This window comes from Acipenser ruthenus, chromosome 7 (genome assembly GCF_902713425.1).
Source record: "Acipenser ruthenus chromosome 7, fAciRut3.2 maternal haplotype, whole genome shotgun sequence".
NCBI classification, from domain to species: Eukaryota; Metazoa; Chordata; class Actinopteri; order Acipenseriformes; family Acipenseridae; genus Acipenser; species Acipenser ruthenus.
The window spans coordinates 37,253,226-37,269,064 of NC_081195.1; the positions used below are offsets into that span (position 1 = coordinate 37,253,226).

The 15,839-nt window shown below is 40.9% G+C and overlaps 2 protein-coding genes across 2 annotated transcripts in view; both read right to left on the minus strand.

The window, feature by feature from the left end:
• The window catches only part of ano2b (anoctamin 2b), an 86,913-nt gene extending 84,786 nt beyond the window's left edge, over positions 1 to 2,127 (minus strand). The window contains exons 1-2 of the mRNA XM_059026863.1: positions 1,945 to 2,127; positions 20 to 141 (exon numbers count right to left, since the gene is read on the minus strand). Coding sequence (XP_058882846.1) covers positions 20 to 141; positions 1,945 to 2,071 — 249 coding nt within the window. The 5' untranslated portion in view covers positions 2,072 to 2,127. The remainder of the gene's footprint in view (positions 1 to 19; positions 142 to 1,944) is intronic.
• A 10,596-nt stretch (positions 2,128 to 12,723) lies between these two features.
• The window catches only part of LOC117415837 (von Willebrand factor-like), a 56,557-nt gene continuing 53,441 nt past the window's right edge, over positions 12,724 to 15,839 (minus strand). The window contains 5 exon segments of the mRNA XM_034026685.3: positions 12,724 to 13,181; positions 13,404 to 13,501; positions 13,847 to 13,886; positions 14,140 to 14,268; positions 15,672 to 15,770. Coding sequence (XP_033882576.3) covers positions 12,990 to 13,181; positions 13,404 to 13,501; positions 13,847 to 13,886; positions 14,140 to 14,268; positions 15,672 to 15,770 — 558 coding nt within the window. The 3' untranslated portion in view covers positions 12,724 to 12,989.

A 15,839-nucleotide genomic window follows, 5' to 3' on the forward strand; every position in this document is an offset into this window, starting at 1 on the left:
CGGTTGTGTTGAAGTTTACCTGTAGGAGGTTTTGTGGTAGCGGTACTGTACTGAACTGTTCACTGTGTATTGAAGAGGACTCGCTCTCTGCCACGGCCTCCGCTTCTCGATACTCCACTTGTGCGGCATCTATTGTGGTGTCTGAGAAACAATATGGATATAGACAGGAATTAATTACACAATGTACGGAATTACACAATATGTGTGTGTGTGTGTGTGTGTGTGTGTGTGTGTGTGTGTGTGTGTGTGTGTGTGTTTATTTGCTTCACAGTCATTGTTTGTGGTCATTAAAGCACATAATTGTTGGTTTTGTTTTTATTTTAAAACCACGTTTTTGTACAGTAGTTCAAACAACATTACTCACCCAAAATACATTTTATTCACATAGTGTCTACATTGGAAAATAAATTACATGACCCAAAACCTTATCTGGAGCGCTCTACACACACACACACACACACACACACACACACACACACACACGTACACACACGTACAGACACACGTACACAAAGTACATAGTTTAAAAAATAAAATAAACAAAAATATATTTATCTTCCAAACGAACAAATAGTTGGAGAAATGAATCACTTTAAATGATTTAATCAATTTGTCAGGAGTGACTTTAAATCGCCCGCATAGTATGTGCTTCTATAACTATATATACCCTATATAATCGGCGGTTTGAAATTTAAGTCAGCTACTCGCAACTGGAGACCTTCACGGTTCAGCACCACAGTTCGGTGGACAGCTCCGACCATTTCCCTCGGTGATGCACGCTTCCGGTCTGAACAATTCTGAGACGACCTCCATAAACTTCCATTTACGCCTGGAATTGCAAACTCGCGAGGTGTGCTTTTAAACTATTTGAGCTGCTCTGAGCTCTCCCGAGCGATTTGTTTTTCATGATTTGGTAAATTCTGCATACTTTTTTTTTTTCATTTTGCATTGTCCGTCATCCCCACCCTAAGATTATACCCACACTCATAATTCGTCACCGTGCTAAATTAAAATTTTAAATTAAAAAAAGAATACAAAATATTGATGTTAAAAAGCTTCAAGTGAAAAACTTTAAGAGCCTATACCGGCACCATAAATGTTTCGTGTTCGTGCTTTACATGTAGTTTATTTTCCTGTGTAAACTAAGCATGGTGGTAAATGTTTTAATGGACCTAAAATTAATAATAATTATAATACAACGACTATCTACGACCAATACTACTATTACTAATATACATGTTATTTAATTAAATAATTGCAACACATTTTTCCATCGTTAATTGACAGCGCTTTACTAAAGATGCGTCCAATTCATACACACTTTAAAAATAGATACCTCGCATTACGTTGTTAAATCGACAATTACATTTCACAAGCCATTTTTAAACGTTTTTTTTAAAAAAATGTTACTTTATATGCATACCTGCGTGGTTTCGATTTCAATGCGGTAACCGAATATACTGAGGTACATATTAACCTGAGTATCATCTGAGGATTAGTATCAACCCAGCTGTGACATTAGGACAATAGTACTAATCAACACGTTGATTTTTAAAGTTTGTATTTGTTTTGACTTGCACCACAAATCTGGAAAGCACCACAAAACTAGGTAGCACTCCCTAAGCCTGTTTACATTTGCGATTAGCCATGTGGCAATAGAATATGCTGCCATCAAGTCTCAATTCTAACTTAAAACCTACTAATGGAGTCCAACACAACACCAGCACACTCGTGTACTAATACATACAGCCTAGCGCCGATGCCGAAATTAGTATATTCAAAAGCGAATCATGCGAAACCTCTACTACTTGAAATGACCATTTCCCATACAACCACCAGCAAGCGCCAAAAATAAAAGTATCACTTCGTATGTTAGAGTCATGATTACCGCAGCTGTTTTACCCGTCCCGTTGGTTGAGGGTTTGTTTAGAATGACCCACTTACCGCAGGCTCTGGAATTGTCATCCATGTTGTGGAGAAAGTTTGGGTTCTGAGCCGTTACTGTGTACAATGTGCTCCTCGTTGTGCAGTGGCTTAATTTGCGAACGGCTCTGGTTGCTAATTCCATCATTGCTTGGACAGGCTTTTGGCAAGCCAGGAACTTCAGTTAATAGACCCAACCTTCTGTTTCATTCATCAAAACACACACACACACACACACACCACACCAAACCCCTTTTCACTGAAATATATTCATAATTGTACCTTTTCTCATTCGAATTTGGAATTTGGAATTTGGAATTTGGAATAATAATAATAATAATAATAATAATAATAATAATAATAATAATAATTATTATTATTATTATTATTATTATTATTATTATTATTATTATTATTATTATTATTATTATTATTCAAAGTAACGATTTGAGTCCAGAATGACAGAATATGTAACATTTAAGCGTTAAGCAGTATATACGTATCTCCCCAATATCGGATTAAAAAAAAAAAAAAACCGAGGCGCGTAATCGCAGGTGATTTTCCTTTTCTGACCTCAGCTGAACTGATAGCAAAGTGTTTATCCTCTTACCTCTGATCTCAGGTTACTTTCAATGTATGCGAATGCATCGCTTCTGTTCAAATATTTAAACAGTTATCTTGTAATCAGTATAGCGCAATTAGGACCAGCAATGTGCCTTATTATTATTATTATTATTATTATTATTATTATTATAATAATAATAATAATAATAATAATAATAATAATAATAATAATAATAATAATAATAATATCCCTGCTGTGTTTTACAATTCTGCACACCATTTCAAAAAGCCTTGCGGTGTGGGTTATGAGATATAAAAATAATCATCCCGTGTTAATAAGTATAGCTTGTTCTTAAACTGCGCCCGAAGGTCAGGCGCGGTGGTAGCCTGACTGGGAACGCCGGACAGTCTCTTGTATGTCACTCTCCACAAACTATATACAGGTGGAACTCTTTTGTTCGGTTGCAGGTTGAAAATGACTAGCACATCGTGACGTGGGAAACGCTTATCTCGTCAACTGCTGATTTGGTTGGCGAGGTTCCATTCTTAGAGAAAGTAAAACGGGTAGTAACATTAAGAATATGTTTCATGCAGCTACCTTAGTGCCAGTAAAAATCCTACTGGTAGTAACACCCGTCTTTTAATATATAGACTAGGCAGGGGTCGCTGGTCCTGAAGAGCTGCAGGCTCCTCTGGTTTTTGTCTCCAACGAGGCTCTCGGTTATTTATTTGAACCAATTATTAGTTCATCAAGATTAATGTTTAGAAAATCTGCGCCTCCTCCTCAAAATGGGCTTCCCGGTAACACAGATTAACAGACTAATCTGACAAACCGCTCTGCCACTCACAATGGGCTACCCTGCGTTTTCCCTGAAATGGACAGGTTTTAACCCATTAAATCCCAAGGAGCTAATTTGGAGAGGCAGAAGTGACCGCTCAGAACGGGCTACCCTGTAAATACAATAAATTCACAAAACGTATATAACAAACAATAGCTAGCTAACTTAGTAAGGCTACTCAAATGAACTTAATGTTAACTCCAATATCTAAAAATGTATATTCTAAACAGCATTTGCATTCAATGGTCACCTGGGTAAGAGGCAGCAAATCTAAAGGAAATATCAATCAATATATAATATGACGAATAAAACCAAATGTACATAATAAAGCATAAGTCAATGCATTTACGCAAAATGATGCTTCAGCCTAAAATGGTCGTTCAACTTTTTGTAGCCGTGTCACAAAAACAAAACAAAACATCACGAATGCGTAGTTTGTGTAAGTATCACATAATTCTAGGTAGTCAGACAACTAATTATATGGGCAATATGCTCACGTTTCCTGCATATTGTATGAAACTGAAAGATTTACATCCCTATCAATCAAGCCGGTGTTTTCCTGGTTCAGATTTAAATTCAAACCTTCTTTGCATGTCTTTAAGAGGCCACGGTTGCATAATCCATTTAGACAGATAATCCTAAAATAACGAGCGCTATTATTAGGGCAGTAACATAAGGCCTATATCGTTCTTACAATACGATAGGTTAAATGTGTTTATAAACAGAGCTCCGAGTAAACAGACTAGCCCGCATTTCACAGTCAACAAGTACGTCCCGTTTCTGTCTCAGCGCCAAACCGACTACTCAAAAGCCGTGTGCAGGTATTCTCGCTTTAATTAATGGGTAAGACTGAAGTTACCCGGACGCCACTAAAATATTAATTTTGTTAAACAATAATTATTCCCATGTGATTTGAATAATGAACTTATAGTAACACACATATTAGTAATGCATTTATCTAACTTTTATAAGTATTTCCACAAAGTGTGTTTCTCTTCAAAATACTTCGTTTTATTTACGTGTCTGTGGCCCCTATTCATCCAAGTGTCGGTTCCAGAAATCGTCATTATGGATGGATTTAGAATGCTTTATGTTTCTGATTTAGCAAATGCGTGTTTCGTGTTTCCGACAACTCACAACTGTGTGACGTCATTTCATAACAAAAAACGACTGTTTCCCACAATCCGAGAGTTTGGTAAAACCACTATTTTTTCTAATTTTCATATTGATTATAAAAGTCATAAAATGCATGAAATGTTTTTGGAGTAAAGAAGGAGGGTCAATTTGTAGTGAGTCAACCAACCATGTTACACGTTGTTCACCAAGTGACAGGATCTTTGGTGAGAAGGGCAGACAACGATATCTGTTTCCCTCATGTGTGAGTTTTATTTTTATTTTATTTTCATTGTCTCATCAAAACTCAACATCCAGCTCTTCACCTAGTATTTTCTGTTGTTTTATCACTTTTGTTTTACAGATCCGTCATGGCTGCCAGCTAAAGCTAAAGAATGCTTAAACATACCTGTGAGAGGAGCTTGTGTGAGGCTGCAAACAAGCGCTGCCTCTTCCTGCCCTACAGGTAGCGCACAGTACACAGCTACCTAAGTGTTTTAATCTCAGGACATATTAATGATGCATTTCAACATTCAGTCTGATATAACATTCCCTTTCAATTATGCAGCTGGGCCTCCTTGGTTTTTGTTCCTATGAATTAAAATTTCTATTTTCATCACATCCCATTAATGTAGTGGAGAATAAAATGGTGAATGGGGTTCAGGGGCTGTGGCTGTAAATATGGGCGAGTCATTGGCTGCCAGGTTTTCTTCAGGATCAGTTTGCTGCACAGTCACTATATGAGAAGGAAAAAGAAAACAAAGTTTATATTTTCTCAGTTCATTTAAGCAAATGTGTCTCAAAGCTATTTCTCAGTAGTCAGACCCCTTCTCAAAGACACCCAAAACAGGATAACTACTCACTACAGTTTTGCAATCTTGTATTCTGACTCCCACCTACCCTCAACTCCAATGTCTGTCCCACCAAGCCCCTCCAGCACGCATATCCCAGGTGGGCAGGATCCGTTCTTCAGTGGGTCAGTGGAGAGCCTTAGTGTCGCTGCAAAAATAGTGTTGCACAATTGTAATAATAAAGTAATAATGTGCAATATATTGTATAACCGTACTGACTTGATTTTGAATTGTCTCTGTTTACCTTTTGATTTGTGGTATCATGTGCAGAGGACGCAAAAACAGTTCACTGACACTTTTTAGAAATGTATTTATAGTACACCATTACATCATGTAAGAATAAATCATGGATTTGAATAGAAACAATAACAAGTAGTTGTCATGACGTCAAAAAACTAGAAATACCTCCAATGGTTTGATTCAAACACATGCTCCATTGAAAAAGATACGTACAACATATCGAAACGTTGGGCAGCTGGCTCCTTGAGCTTATATATATATATATATATATATATATATATATATATATATATATATATATATATATGAAAGTTTAATAGACCTAAAGCTATGATATGTGACGGTTGAGATACTCAGCCATAGGTTCTTATACAAAAATTAAAGATGTACTGAATACTTCTGGAGCAAAACCATTGAAATGCGACACTTTTTTGGCAGACAAGATTCAAAAGTGGTGGAAAAGAGAAGCAAGTCATGTGCAAATGATTTCACACGTGAGCTGACTACAATTGCAACACTTTTCTTCCGATGACGCTAATTTCGCATAGCACCTGAACGGCGTTCCAGCTCGACTAAGCTACTGGGTATATTGTCTAAAAAACAAACAAACAAACAAAATACATTGAAATAACGTTATGATATTGCTTTTGTAATGCTAAATATTTATTATAGATGCGGCAATTCCATGCAAGAAAATATAAACCAATATGCACTTTTTTATTTGGTTAGGGAGGGGTAGTAACCAGAATGTTCCCCAATTTCAACACTCTCCCTTGCCAAACATCAGCAGAGGAAACGGCCGTGGATGGATATTGCTGGTGGGGTACTGATATATATATAAAAAAAAAAGATTCTGTATCATAACAAAAGCATGTAGGCCTATTCTAGAAGCATTTCATACTTTTGTTAATTCATTAAAATATATTAAAATAACAAAGGTTTTTTTTTTTTTTAATACACAAAATATATAAAAGGCGATGTCAATTATTTGGATTTGCTGATTATTAAATCATTGGAAACATATTTTAGTATTCTCTAATTAGTGCCACTGATAAGTCCCTTCCTCATACCATCAAGTCCTATACCTAAGCGGTTTCGACAGCACTTAATTAGATGCATTTGGTCTACTCATTAGGTAGTTAAAAATGGCAAAAACATTTAGGGGTATTCTTTTTTTTTGTTTATGAATACTTACAACAACCAAACTAATGAGCTAATTTGAAATACTGTAGCAGAACGACCTTCCAGAGAACGGTGCCCGAAGTGTGCCAAGCGGATGAAGAAAAGGTAGGCCTACAGGCGTATTTAAGGTTGCCTCTTTCTAATTACTGCTGAGCGCACAGCTGGCGGTAACAACAGGTTTACTTACACAGCTGCCCAGGGGACTAGTTATTTCATTGTGAGTTTTTAAATTATTTTTATTTTTGGTTTGGAAAGCAATACTATCATGCACACATCAGTTGACTTTCACTAAATGTATGTGTGGTAGGGTGGTAGCCGTACCGGTATAATGTGTGTCTGTGTGTGTGTGTGTGGGGGGGATATCGGGTGGCAGAGAGGGGGTCAATTCCTCCCTGCAAAAACATGGGAATTTGGCTGGAGCCGTACATTTGAAAAAATGATTTATGATAAATTAGGCACCAGCCACAGGTATATAAAAAAGGTGATCACGGGTGTTAGTTTATAATTAGTGGTGCGGTGGCGGGGCAGGGTGGTGTGGTGTGGTGTGGGGGTGGTGGGGTGCGGGGCAGGGCAGAGTTGTGTGGTGTGCGGGGTGGGGTGGTGCAGGGTGGAGTTGTGCGGTGCGCGGGGCGGGGTGGTGCAGGGGCAGGGTGGAGTTGTGTGGTGGTGCGGGGTGGTGCGGTGTGGTGCAGGGTGGAGTTGTGTGGTGTGGGGCGGGGTGGGGTGGTGTGCGGGGTGGTGCGGGGCAGGGCGGAGTTGTGGGGTGGTGCAGGGTAGGGTGGTGCAGGGCAGAGTTGTGTGGCGTGCGGGGTGGGTGGTGCAGGGCAGGGTGGGGCAGGGTGGAGTTGTGTGGTGTGCGGGGTGGGGTGGTGCAGGGTGGAGTTGTGTAGTGTGCGGGATGGTGGGGTGCGGGGCAGGGCGGAGTGGTGTGGTGTGCGGGGCGGGGTGGGGTGGTGCAGGGTGGAGTTTTGCGGTGTGCGGGGTGGGGTGGGGCAGGGTGGAGTTGTGTGGTGTGCGGGGTGGTGCGGTGTGGGGCAGGAAGGAGTGGTGTGGTGCAGGGTGGAGTTGTGTGGTGTGGGGCGGGGTGGGGTGGTGTGCGGGGTGGCACGGGGCAGGGCGGAGTCGTGTGGTGTGCGGGGTGGGGTGGGGTGGTGCAGGGTAGGGTGGTGCAGGGCAGAGTTGTGTGGCGTGCGGGGTGGGGTGGTGCAGGGCAGGGTGGGGCAGGGTGGAGTTGTGTGGTGTGCGGGGTGGGGTGGTGCAGGGTGAAGTTGTGTGGTGTGCGGGGTGGGGTGGTGCAGGGCAGTGTGGTGCAGGACAGAGTTGTGCGGCGTGGGGTGGTGCAGGGTGGGGCAGGGTGGAGTTGTGTGGTGTGCGGGGTGGTGGGGTGCGGGACAGGGCGGAGTGGTGTGGTGCGGGACGCGGTGGGGTGGTGCAGGGCGGAGTTGTGTGGTGGGCGGGGTGGTGCGGTGTGGGGCAGGAAGGAGTTGTGTGGTGTGTTGGGCGGGGTGGGGTGGTGCAGGGCAGAGTTGTGTGGTGTGCGGGGTGGTGGAGTGCGGGGCAGGGCAGGCTACTTGCCTGGTAGAGGACGCAAGTGTATCTTGCCCCCAAGCACAGTGAGGCAGATGGTTCTGGAGGCAAAGGGAAATCCAAGGGCCACAGTTGGATAATTACAGAACTTGGTTGCATCTTGGGGTCACCAAGACTCCAAATCTACAATTAGACGCCACCTCCATTTCAATAGGCCATTTGGAAGGGTTGTCGGAAAAAAGCCTTTTATTGAGAGCAACCAACAAACGTAAGCACCTGGAGTTTGCTAAACGGCATTGGCACTTCGATTGGAACCGGGTGCTATGGTCAGATGAGACGAAAATAGAGCTCTTTGGCCAAGGATGTGTGTGCAGAAAAGAACCTCATACCTGCTGTAAAATATGGTGGTGGATCTTTGATGTTATGAGGCTGTTTTGCTTCCACTGGTCCTGGGGCCCTTGTTAAGGTCAACGGCATCATGAACTCTACCCAGTACCAGGACATTTCAGCCAAAAACCTGGTTGCCTCTGCCAGGAGGCTGCAACTTGGCCGCAAGTGGATCTTCCAGCAAGACAATGACCCCAAGCACACATCAAAATCCACAAAGAAATGGTTAATTGACCACAAAATCAACATTTTGCAATGGCCATCTCAGTCTCCGGACTTGAACCCCATTGAAAACCTGTGGTTTCAATTGAAGAGGGCAGTCCATAAGCGCTGACCGAAGGATATCAAGGATCTGGAAAGATTCTGTATGGAGGAATGGTCTAAGATCCCTCCCAATGTGTTCTCCAATCTCATTAAACATTATAGAAAAAGTCTCAGTGCCGTTATCCTTGCAAGAGGAGGGTGCACAAAGTACTGAAAAATAAGGGTGCCAATAATTGTGACACTTCATTTTTTTTTGGGGAAATAAATTTATAATTTGAGAAATGTGTAATTTTGGTTGATTCCCTTGAATCATTAATAAAGTCAAATATATTCCACATGTTGGAAAATTACAATATAGCTCAGTACTGGTATTATTTTATCATTTTTGCTCATCTTTATCAAGGGTGTCAATAATTTTGGAGGTGACTGTATATATACTTGTATCTATATAAATATAGTAACTTGGCTTGGGTTTCACTGATTTATATCACAGCCAAAGACACATATGTATATTGTATAGGCCTTAAAGAGTTAAGACACATAGTTATATTGTATAGGCTTTCAAGAGGCACCTGGCAGCAGCACGGAATATCATATTAATGTATTCTTCGTCTTGTTTAGATTCCCTTCACATCCTTTTCTGTTTCAGTCATCGTATCCTGGTGACTTTTTTAGCTTAAATGTTTAAAAACTCAATAGAGCTCTCAGCAACATGTCTGCAGAGCAATTAAAAAAACTGGATCGACTAATGAACAAAGCAGCCACATTTGTATGAGAATGCCCCCCTCAAACCCATCATTGCCAGTTACTGGCTTCTTTCAATTAAATGTAGCTGAATTGTAGAAGGAAATTGGACTGGGTGCTTGTTGTGTGTAAAACTGTAATAGGTTTTTTGCCAGCTTACCTAGGCTCGATTTTACATGTCAATATACCGGTAAGTACAGTTTACGATCGAGAAGGTCCTGTGTTGGCCGATCAGCCTTTAGTCATAGCGCCCCCTATGGCATGGAATAGTCAAGACCAGTGTATCTGGGATATGATAGTGCATCAGATAAATAACTCCAATGTATCAGCTAAATGTACAGAAATGACTAAGATTACATTTGCTTTAATGAGGAGGTTCCAAGAACTATTAAGTGTAAGTGTTTCTGATCCCAGATTGAATGTATGATGAGATTGTCTTTTAGAGCGATGATCTTTTCAATGATGTGAAATGACTACTGTCTGTTGCTGGTCATCTTGCCAGGACACCCTTGTAAATGAGGCCTGGTTAAAAAATTAGTGAATAAAACAGATACATGTAAGTACCTCTTATACATCTAGGTGTGCACTGGAAGTGCAACTACCCATGCACTAAGATCAACTGATGTGCCTACTTTTAAAATCGCTACACTGAAATCTAATATGGACCAATGTGCCTTTGTATATGAGGCATTATGATTGTTTTCAAGTGTTTTTGTCCTGTTTGAATGATTTGTCTTCTTTTGCCATTGGTTTTATAATGTGGGTTATTTGTTCACTGCCTTCTCCAGCCAGGACCCCCTTGTAAATTAGATGCATATCTCAAGGGTTAAATAAATTTGAAATTGAAATTTGATACACCAGACTGTGTAACCACTGAGCTATCCTTCTGCGTTACTCCTAACACTGTATTATTACGTATTGGATAGCTAGATGCCTGGGGTTGTGTTGTCTGTAATGTAATTTGTTGTATGAATCTGTACTACACAGTATAACACTTGTACAGTTGTCAGGGAGTCTCCTTCTAAAAGTCAGGTAAGCATTTTAAACACTGCACTACTGGCATGACTCAGATCATTAGTTTCATTAATTGGAATTTAATTGGTGGTTTATGCTTGATTGGCACCACGGTCATGGTTAACCCATTAAGTATCTATTTTTTATTTGAAAAAAAATCACAACACAAGCTGTATTTATGTAATCTGATACGTTACATTTAGACTTAACTTTTGCGGTTAACAGAATTAGAGTAAGTTACCATAGCGATATAGTTAAAGAGAGAGTTAAAATAATAGAAAGACGCCAGTTAAAAATGCTACTAAAAATTATAAAGTAGGATGTCCACAAATGTGGACAATGGCACTTAATGGGTTAATAACAAATGGTTAACTCTTGGACTGCATTGCCACCCTTTCACCAGCAGGTGGCATGGTGGCTGTGAGGATTCTGACTGGCACGTTCTGCATAAGCTTTAAACTGCCATTTTGGCCTCAGCTGCTGGACTAAACACAGTTAGGTAAGGACATCCAAGATTAAAAGACAAGCACCAGATGAAGTCATCTTGCCCCTATTGATTACAAAGCACACTGTGATATACATGGCTATTTCAGTAGACCCAGCATATGATCATAGCTAATATACCAGGCAGATAAGAGGACCAATAGCAGGTTTATCGTCAGCTTGAAGTGAATGTTGTAGGGTATACGCCATGGGACTGATTCATCTGACATAGCATTGTCAATAGGGTGTAAGCCATGGGACTGATTCACCTGCCATAGCACTGTCAATAGGGTGTACGCCATGGGACTGATTTACCTGCCATAACACTGTCAATAGGGTGTACGCCATGGGACTGATTCACCTGCCATAGCACTGTCAATAGGGTGTACGCCATGGGACTGATTCACCTGCCATAGCACTGTCAATAGGGTGTACGCCATGGGACTGATTCACCTGCCATAGCACTGTCAATAGGGTGTACGCCATGGGACTGATTTACCTGCCATAGCACTGTCAATAGGGTGTACGCCATGGGACTGATTCACCTGCCATAGCACTGTCAATAGGGTGTACGCCATGGGACTGATTCACCTGCCATAGCACTGTCAATAGGGTGTACACCATGGGACTGATTTACCTGCCATAGCACTGTCAATAGGGTGTAGTTTTGTTTGTAGCATTCCATTGCGTAAACTTGGTGCACTCCCAGTAGATGCACACGTATCGAATGATGTCCGGCCCTACACCAGGTTAAAGAAAGCCATCTCACCTTGGGAGTGTCTTTGTGTCAGTCAAAAAGGGAAGCAGCTGACTGGTTAAAGAGGGTGACATTACCAAGGAAGTACCACATTACTTGATGGCATAGAGGGTACTTTAACTTCTCTTATAAAAGTTGACCATGGTAAATTTGCACAGTAATTTTATGGTTTTCCCCATAAGCTTTTTCCATACTATACAGTATTATAGTTTGCCATGGTTGGATATGTTGTTTTTTAATTGAATGGTTTAAAGTTTTTTTTGTGATCCTTGTGATGAAAGGCGCTCTAGAAGTATGAATTGTATTGCATTGTACTTCAGGGGGAGTCTTGTTTGACTCAACAGTATTATTAATGTTCACTTGTTGAATTGCAGTGAATGAGGGTTTAGAGTGGAAATGTATTGGTGATCATATGAGAGAAACCATGTTGGTAATGTTAAACCAGTTTGTTGAAAGTGACTCGGGCATAAGTAGAGTTGCTAAGGTAACTTAGGTTCAGAATGATTGGAGAGATAAAGCATGTGTAAGAATGTATGGGAAAAGAACACATGGTAGACAATTAACCAGGGTAACACTGTAAAATAGTTAGTGGCTGGGTCCACTTGAATGGAGTAACAGATGAATGACTAATTTATATTGATAATTAGTAAGATAACAGAAATAAACTGTAGTCACATATGTTCTGAGCACACTATAGTATAAATACCAAGTTACCTGAATGAAATTCAGCATACAGTATAGGAGGCTGCATTAAAGTCTGGAGAAATGTTGTGGAAATTCAAGGCAGTTTTTGTGTTCAGCTTGTTGTGAGAGGCAGACAATAATAAAAACGGGGTTGATAAAACATGTACAGAACATTTATTGAGAGAAGTTTCAACGTGTAAAAATACTGCTGGTGGAAACATGGAATTGGCTATTATGAGTCCACAGTATACACAGAGCAAGAGTGTAAATATTGTGCAACAAATCTGTTTAGTGCAATAATGGAAGATAGCATAAAAAAAGCAGCTACGACAACAGTGGAATTGTGACTACCTTACAGTGTGATACAGCGCATTCCATGCTTGGTATTGTATATATTCATATAGACGTGCTTGTTTTTCACTCTCCTGCGCAGGCATGAGATAAGCAGTCACACTGCTTGACGTTCAGAACCTTGTGTTGCAGCACAGTCCCATTGGCACACCTCAGAGGAACCAGCAGGGGCTCCGTGGCTGTGGCTGAACAGCACACACAGTGACTCTCCACGTGATTGTGCTCCAAAGAGTAGATGGACTTGCTGGAACATTTCCCCTGATGGGAAGAGAAGAATTGCTTTGAGCATTTATATACAGTGGTGTGCACATTTATTAGAAAACCTCATTGCTTCTGTAGTTTAATTGCATGTGAAATCAAACCACTGTAACAGAAAATCTTGGAAAATTGTCAAAATGGGCAAACTAGTGGTTGTGGGTAAAGTTTTTCTTGAATGAAACAGTCCACCAGCACTGTGGAATGGACCTCTTATCTGCTCACCTCACAGTAATGAAGGTCCACTTGATTTTCAGACATGCAGTCGTCGATCTTAATGTATTTCAGAATCCCAATGGTCTGCTTGCATTCTTGCTCTGCACCTGTATAGAAGGAATAACACTCATCCTTCTGGGTCGCAGTGCCATATTCAGAAGTGCTAGAAGTGGAAGATTTTACAGACTTTGCATTGCCAGCATTGTATTGTGTGATTCGACCCCTAACCGCATTGGCTTGTTACTTCTCAACAAACTGTACTGATGTTCGGTGGCTCTGTAAACAAGGGTGGCATTTTCTGACAGCTATAGTTACATTTCAAGAGCTTCTTCATTAAAGAAAACCCTGGGAAAATGATCCCTCGCGGGGGTTGAGGTTCATCACCAGATTTGGTGCTCTGATGATTCCCTTAATCACTATGCAGCAAGATATTTAAAAAGCCAACTACTTACATGTTTCACAGCATGTTTTGCCCAGTTGCACAACCTTACCCTGTATAAATACAAAAAGAAACGATTGTATTTCTGCGTTACATTCAAACATTATACTCCATTGTCAACCTTACCGCCAGCATCACTACCAGAATTGCCATTCCTATACAGAGTAAATCCTGCTACATTATTTTAAACAATAGCATTTTGCGCTGGTGAGCTCACCAGCTCCTGAGATCAGGAAGGAGTTTAAGAACCACTTCTATTCAGCGTGTGGGTTCAGTTTCATCCAATACGAACCCTGAGTTCCTTACCCCATCAGCCTCACATTTGTCTTTATCGAAAGGGGGGCATCTGGTCACTTTAGACTCCAACATTAATTCTCCCCTCTCGTTGACGTTACACACAGAAGACATGCATCCATCTTCCCAGGTTTCCCCCTCCTGAAAAACAGACATGGGGGAAACTTAATCTGTTGGTTCCCAAACTGGGGCCAGGGACCCCTGGGGGGAGGTGGGGGATGGTTTCCGAAGGGGCCACAGCACATACAGAAATGTTCTCTCCCAAATGACCCTGACAGAGCGATGTCCCCCACACCTGGGGGATCAATTCATTTACATGAACGCTGCTGCCAGGTGCCTGGGGATATTTCTAATGTAACACTGATGGAAGCTCGTACTAACAGCATGTGCCATTATACAACGTAAGGGGTGATTGTAAGGTGAACAAATTAGGCAACTACGTCTAAATAAAATAAACCATACCTCTCCTGCTTCTCTTCACAGGCAGGTTCCCTGTGTATTGCCTTTGCTGTCAGACACAGAGTACAAACGTCCCACACTGAACATTGTGATGTTGTTTTTAATTTATTTTCTTTCATTCTTTCAAAATGCTGTTTGCAATGAACATTGGGTAGGGGTCAGTATGCCTAATGTTATGGGGGGTTTTAAGCTAAGAAAGTTTGGGAGCCCCTGGTTTAAGCAATAAAGACTTCTGTGGTCCTGAACTCGCATGCAATGTACACCCCAGTGCTATTCAATGTATGCAATGATATGAACCGAAGCTACACAAAAATAACTATCAAAAGACACACACATCTTTCTGCTGTAGAAGTTTGACTCTAGTGAAAGAGGCTACCAGTTCAATTCAACCCCACGAGGCACTGATTCTAGATAACAATCAAATCGAGTGTCTATCTGAATATTATAGTACAACACAGTGTAACAAGCAATCTTTATCAAAAAAACGTATTTCATTAAAAGGATTTGTTCATGACAAAAGGATTGGCACCCCTGCTTTAGTGTTTCGTGTGGCCTCCTTTTGCTTTTATTACGGCTTTCAGACGTTGATGATAATTCTTAACCAGTATGTTACATCTTGTTGGGGAAATCTGGGCCCATTCTGTCTTGTATATTTCCTTCAGCTCAGACAGATTGGATGCACAATGCTTGGCTACAGCTTTTTTCAAATCAGTCCAAAGCATCTCTGTTGGATTGAGATCTGGTGATTATGAAGGCCATTCCAGAACTTTTATCATTGTTTTTTTTAAGAATTCTACATGTTTTATTGAATGATCTTATATTAAGTGTGGGGTACAATTGTATCTTTGTATTCTGGATTACTGATACAGTAGGAGTTTATAATTTAGATAGTATTAAAATAATTTAGTTAGGATGTGTGTAATCCCATTAGTTATGTCCATTAGCATAACCAAGTCCAAATGCAAAGGCACTCGACGGGTTGTCTTGAATAAAGATCGGACAGCAGGAACTCCTCTTTCTTCCATTCAGCGAGATGGAAAGAAAGTCTGATACTGTAGATGATCAGGAGACAGAAAGATACACACCTGGAGGCGAATAGCTGTTCCATCTTGAAGCGAGAAAGAGCAAGAGGTTGCTATACATTTCCCACAGCAAGACCCATTCACCTTCTCCAGCCTATACCCCTGTGTAAAAAAGACAAGCCATGTAAATGGGTTCTCATTGTGCACAATTATTATCTCAACAACGAACCA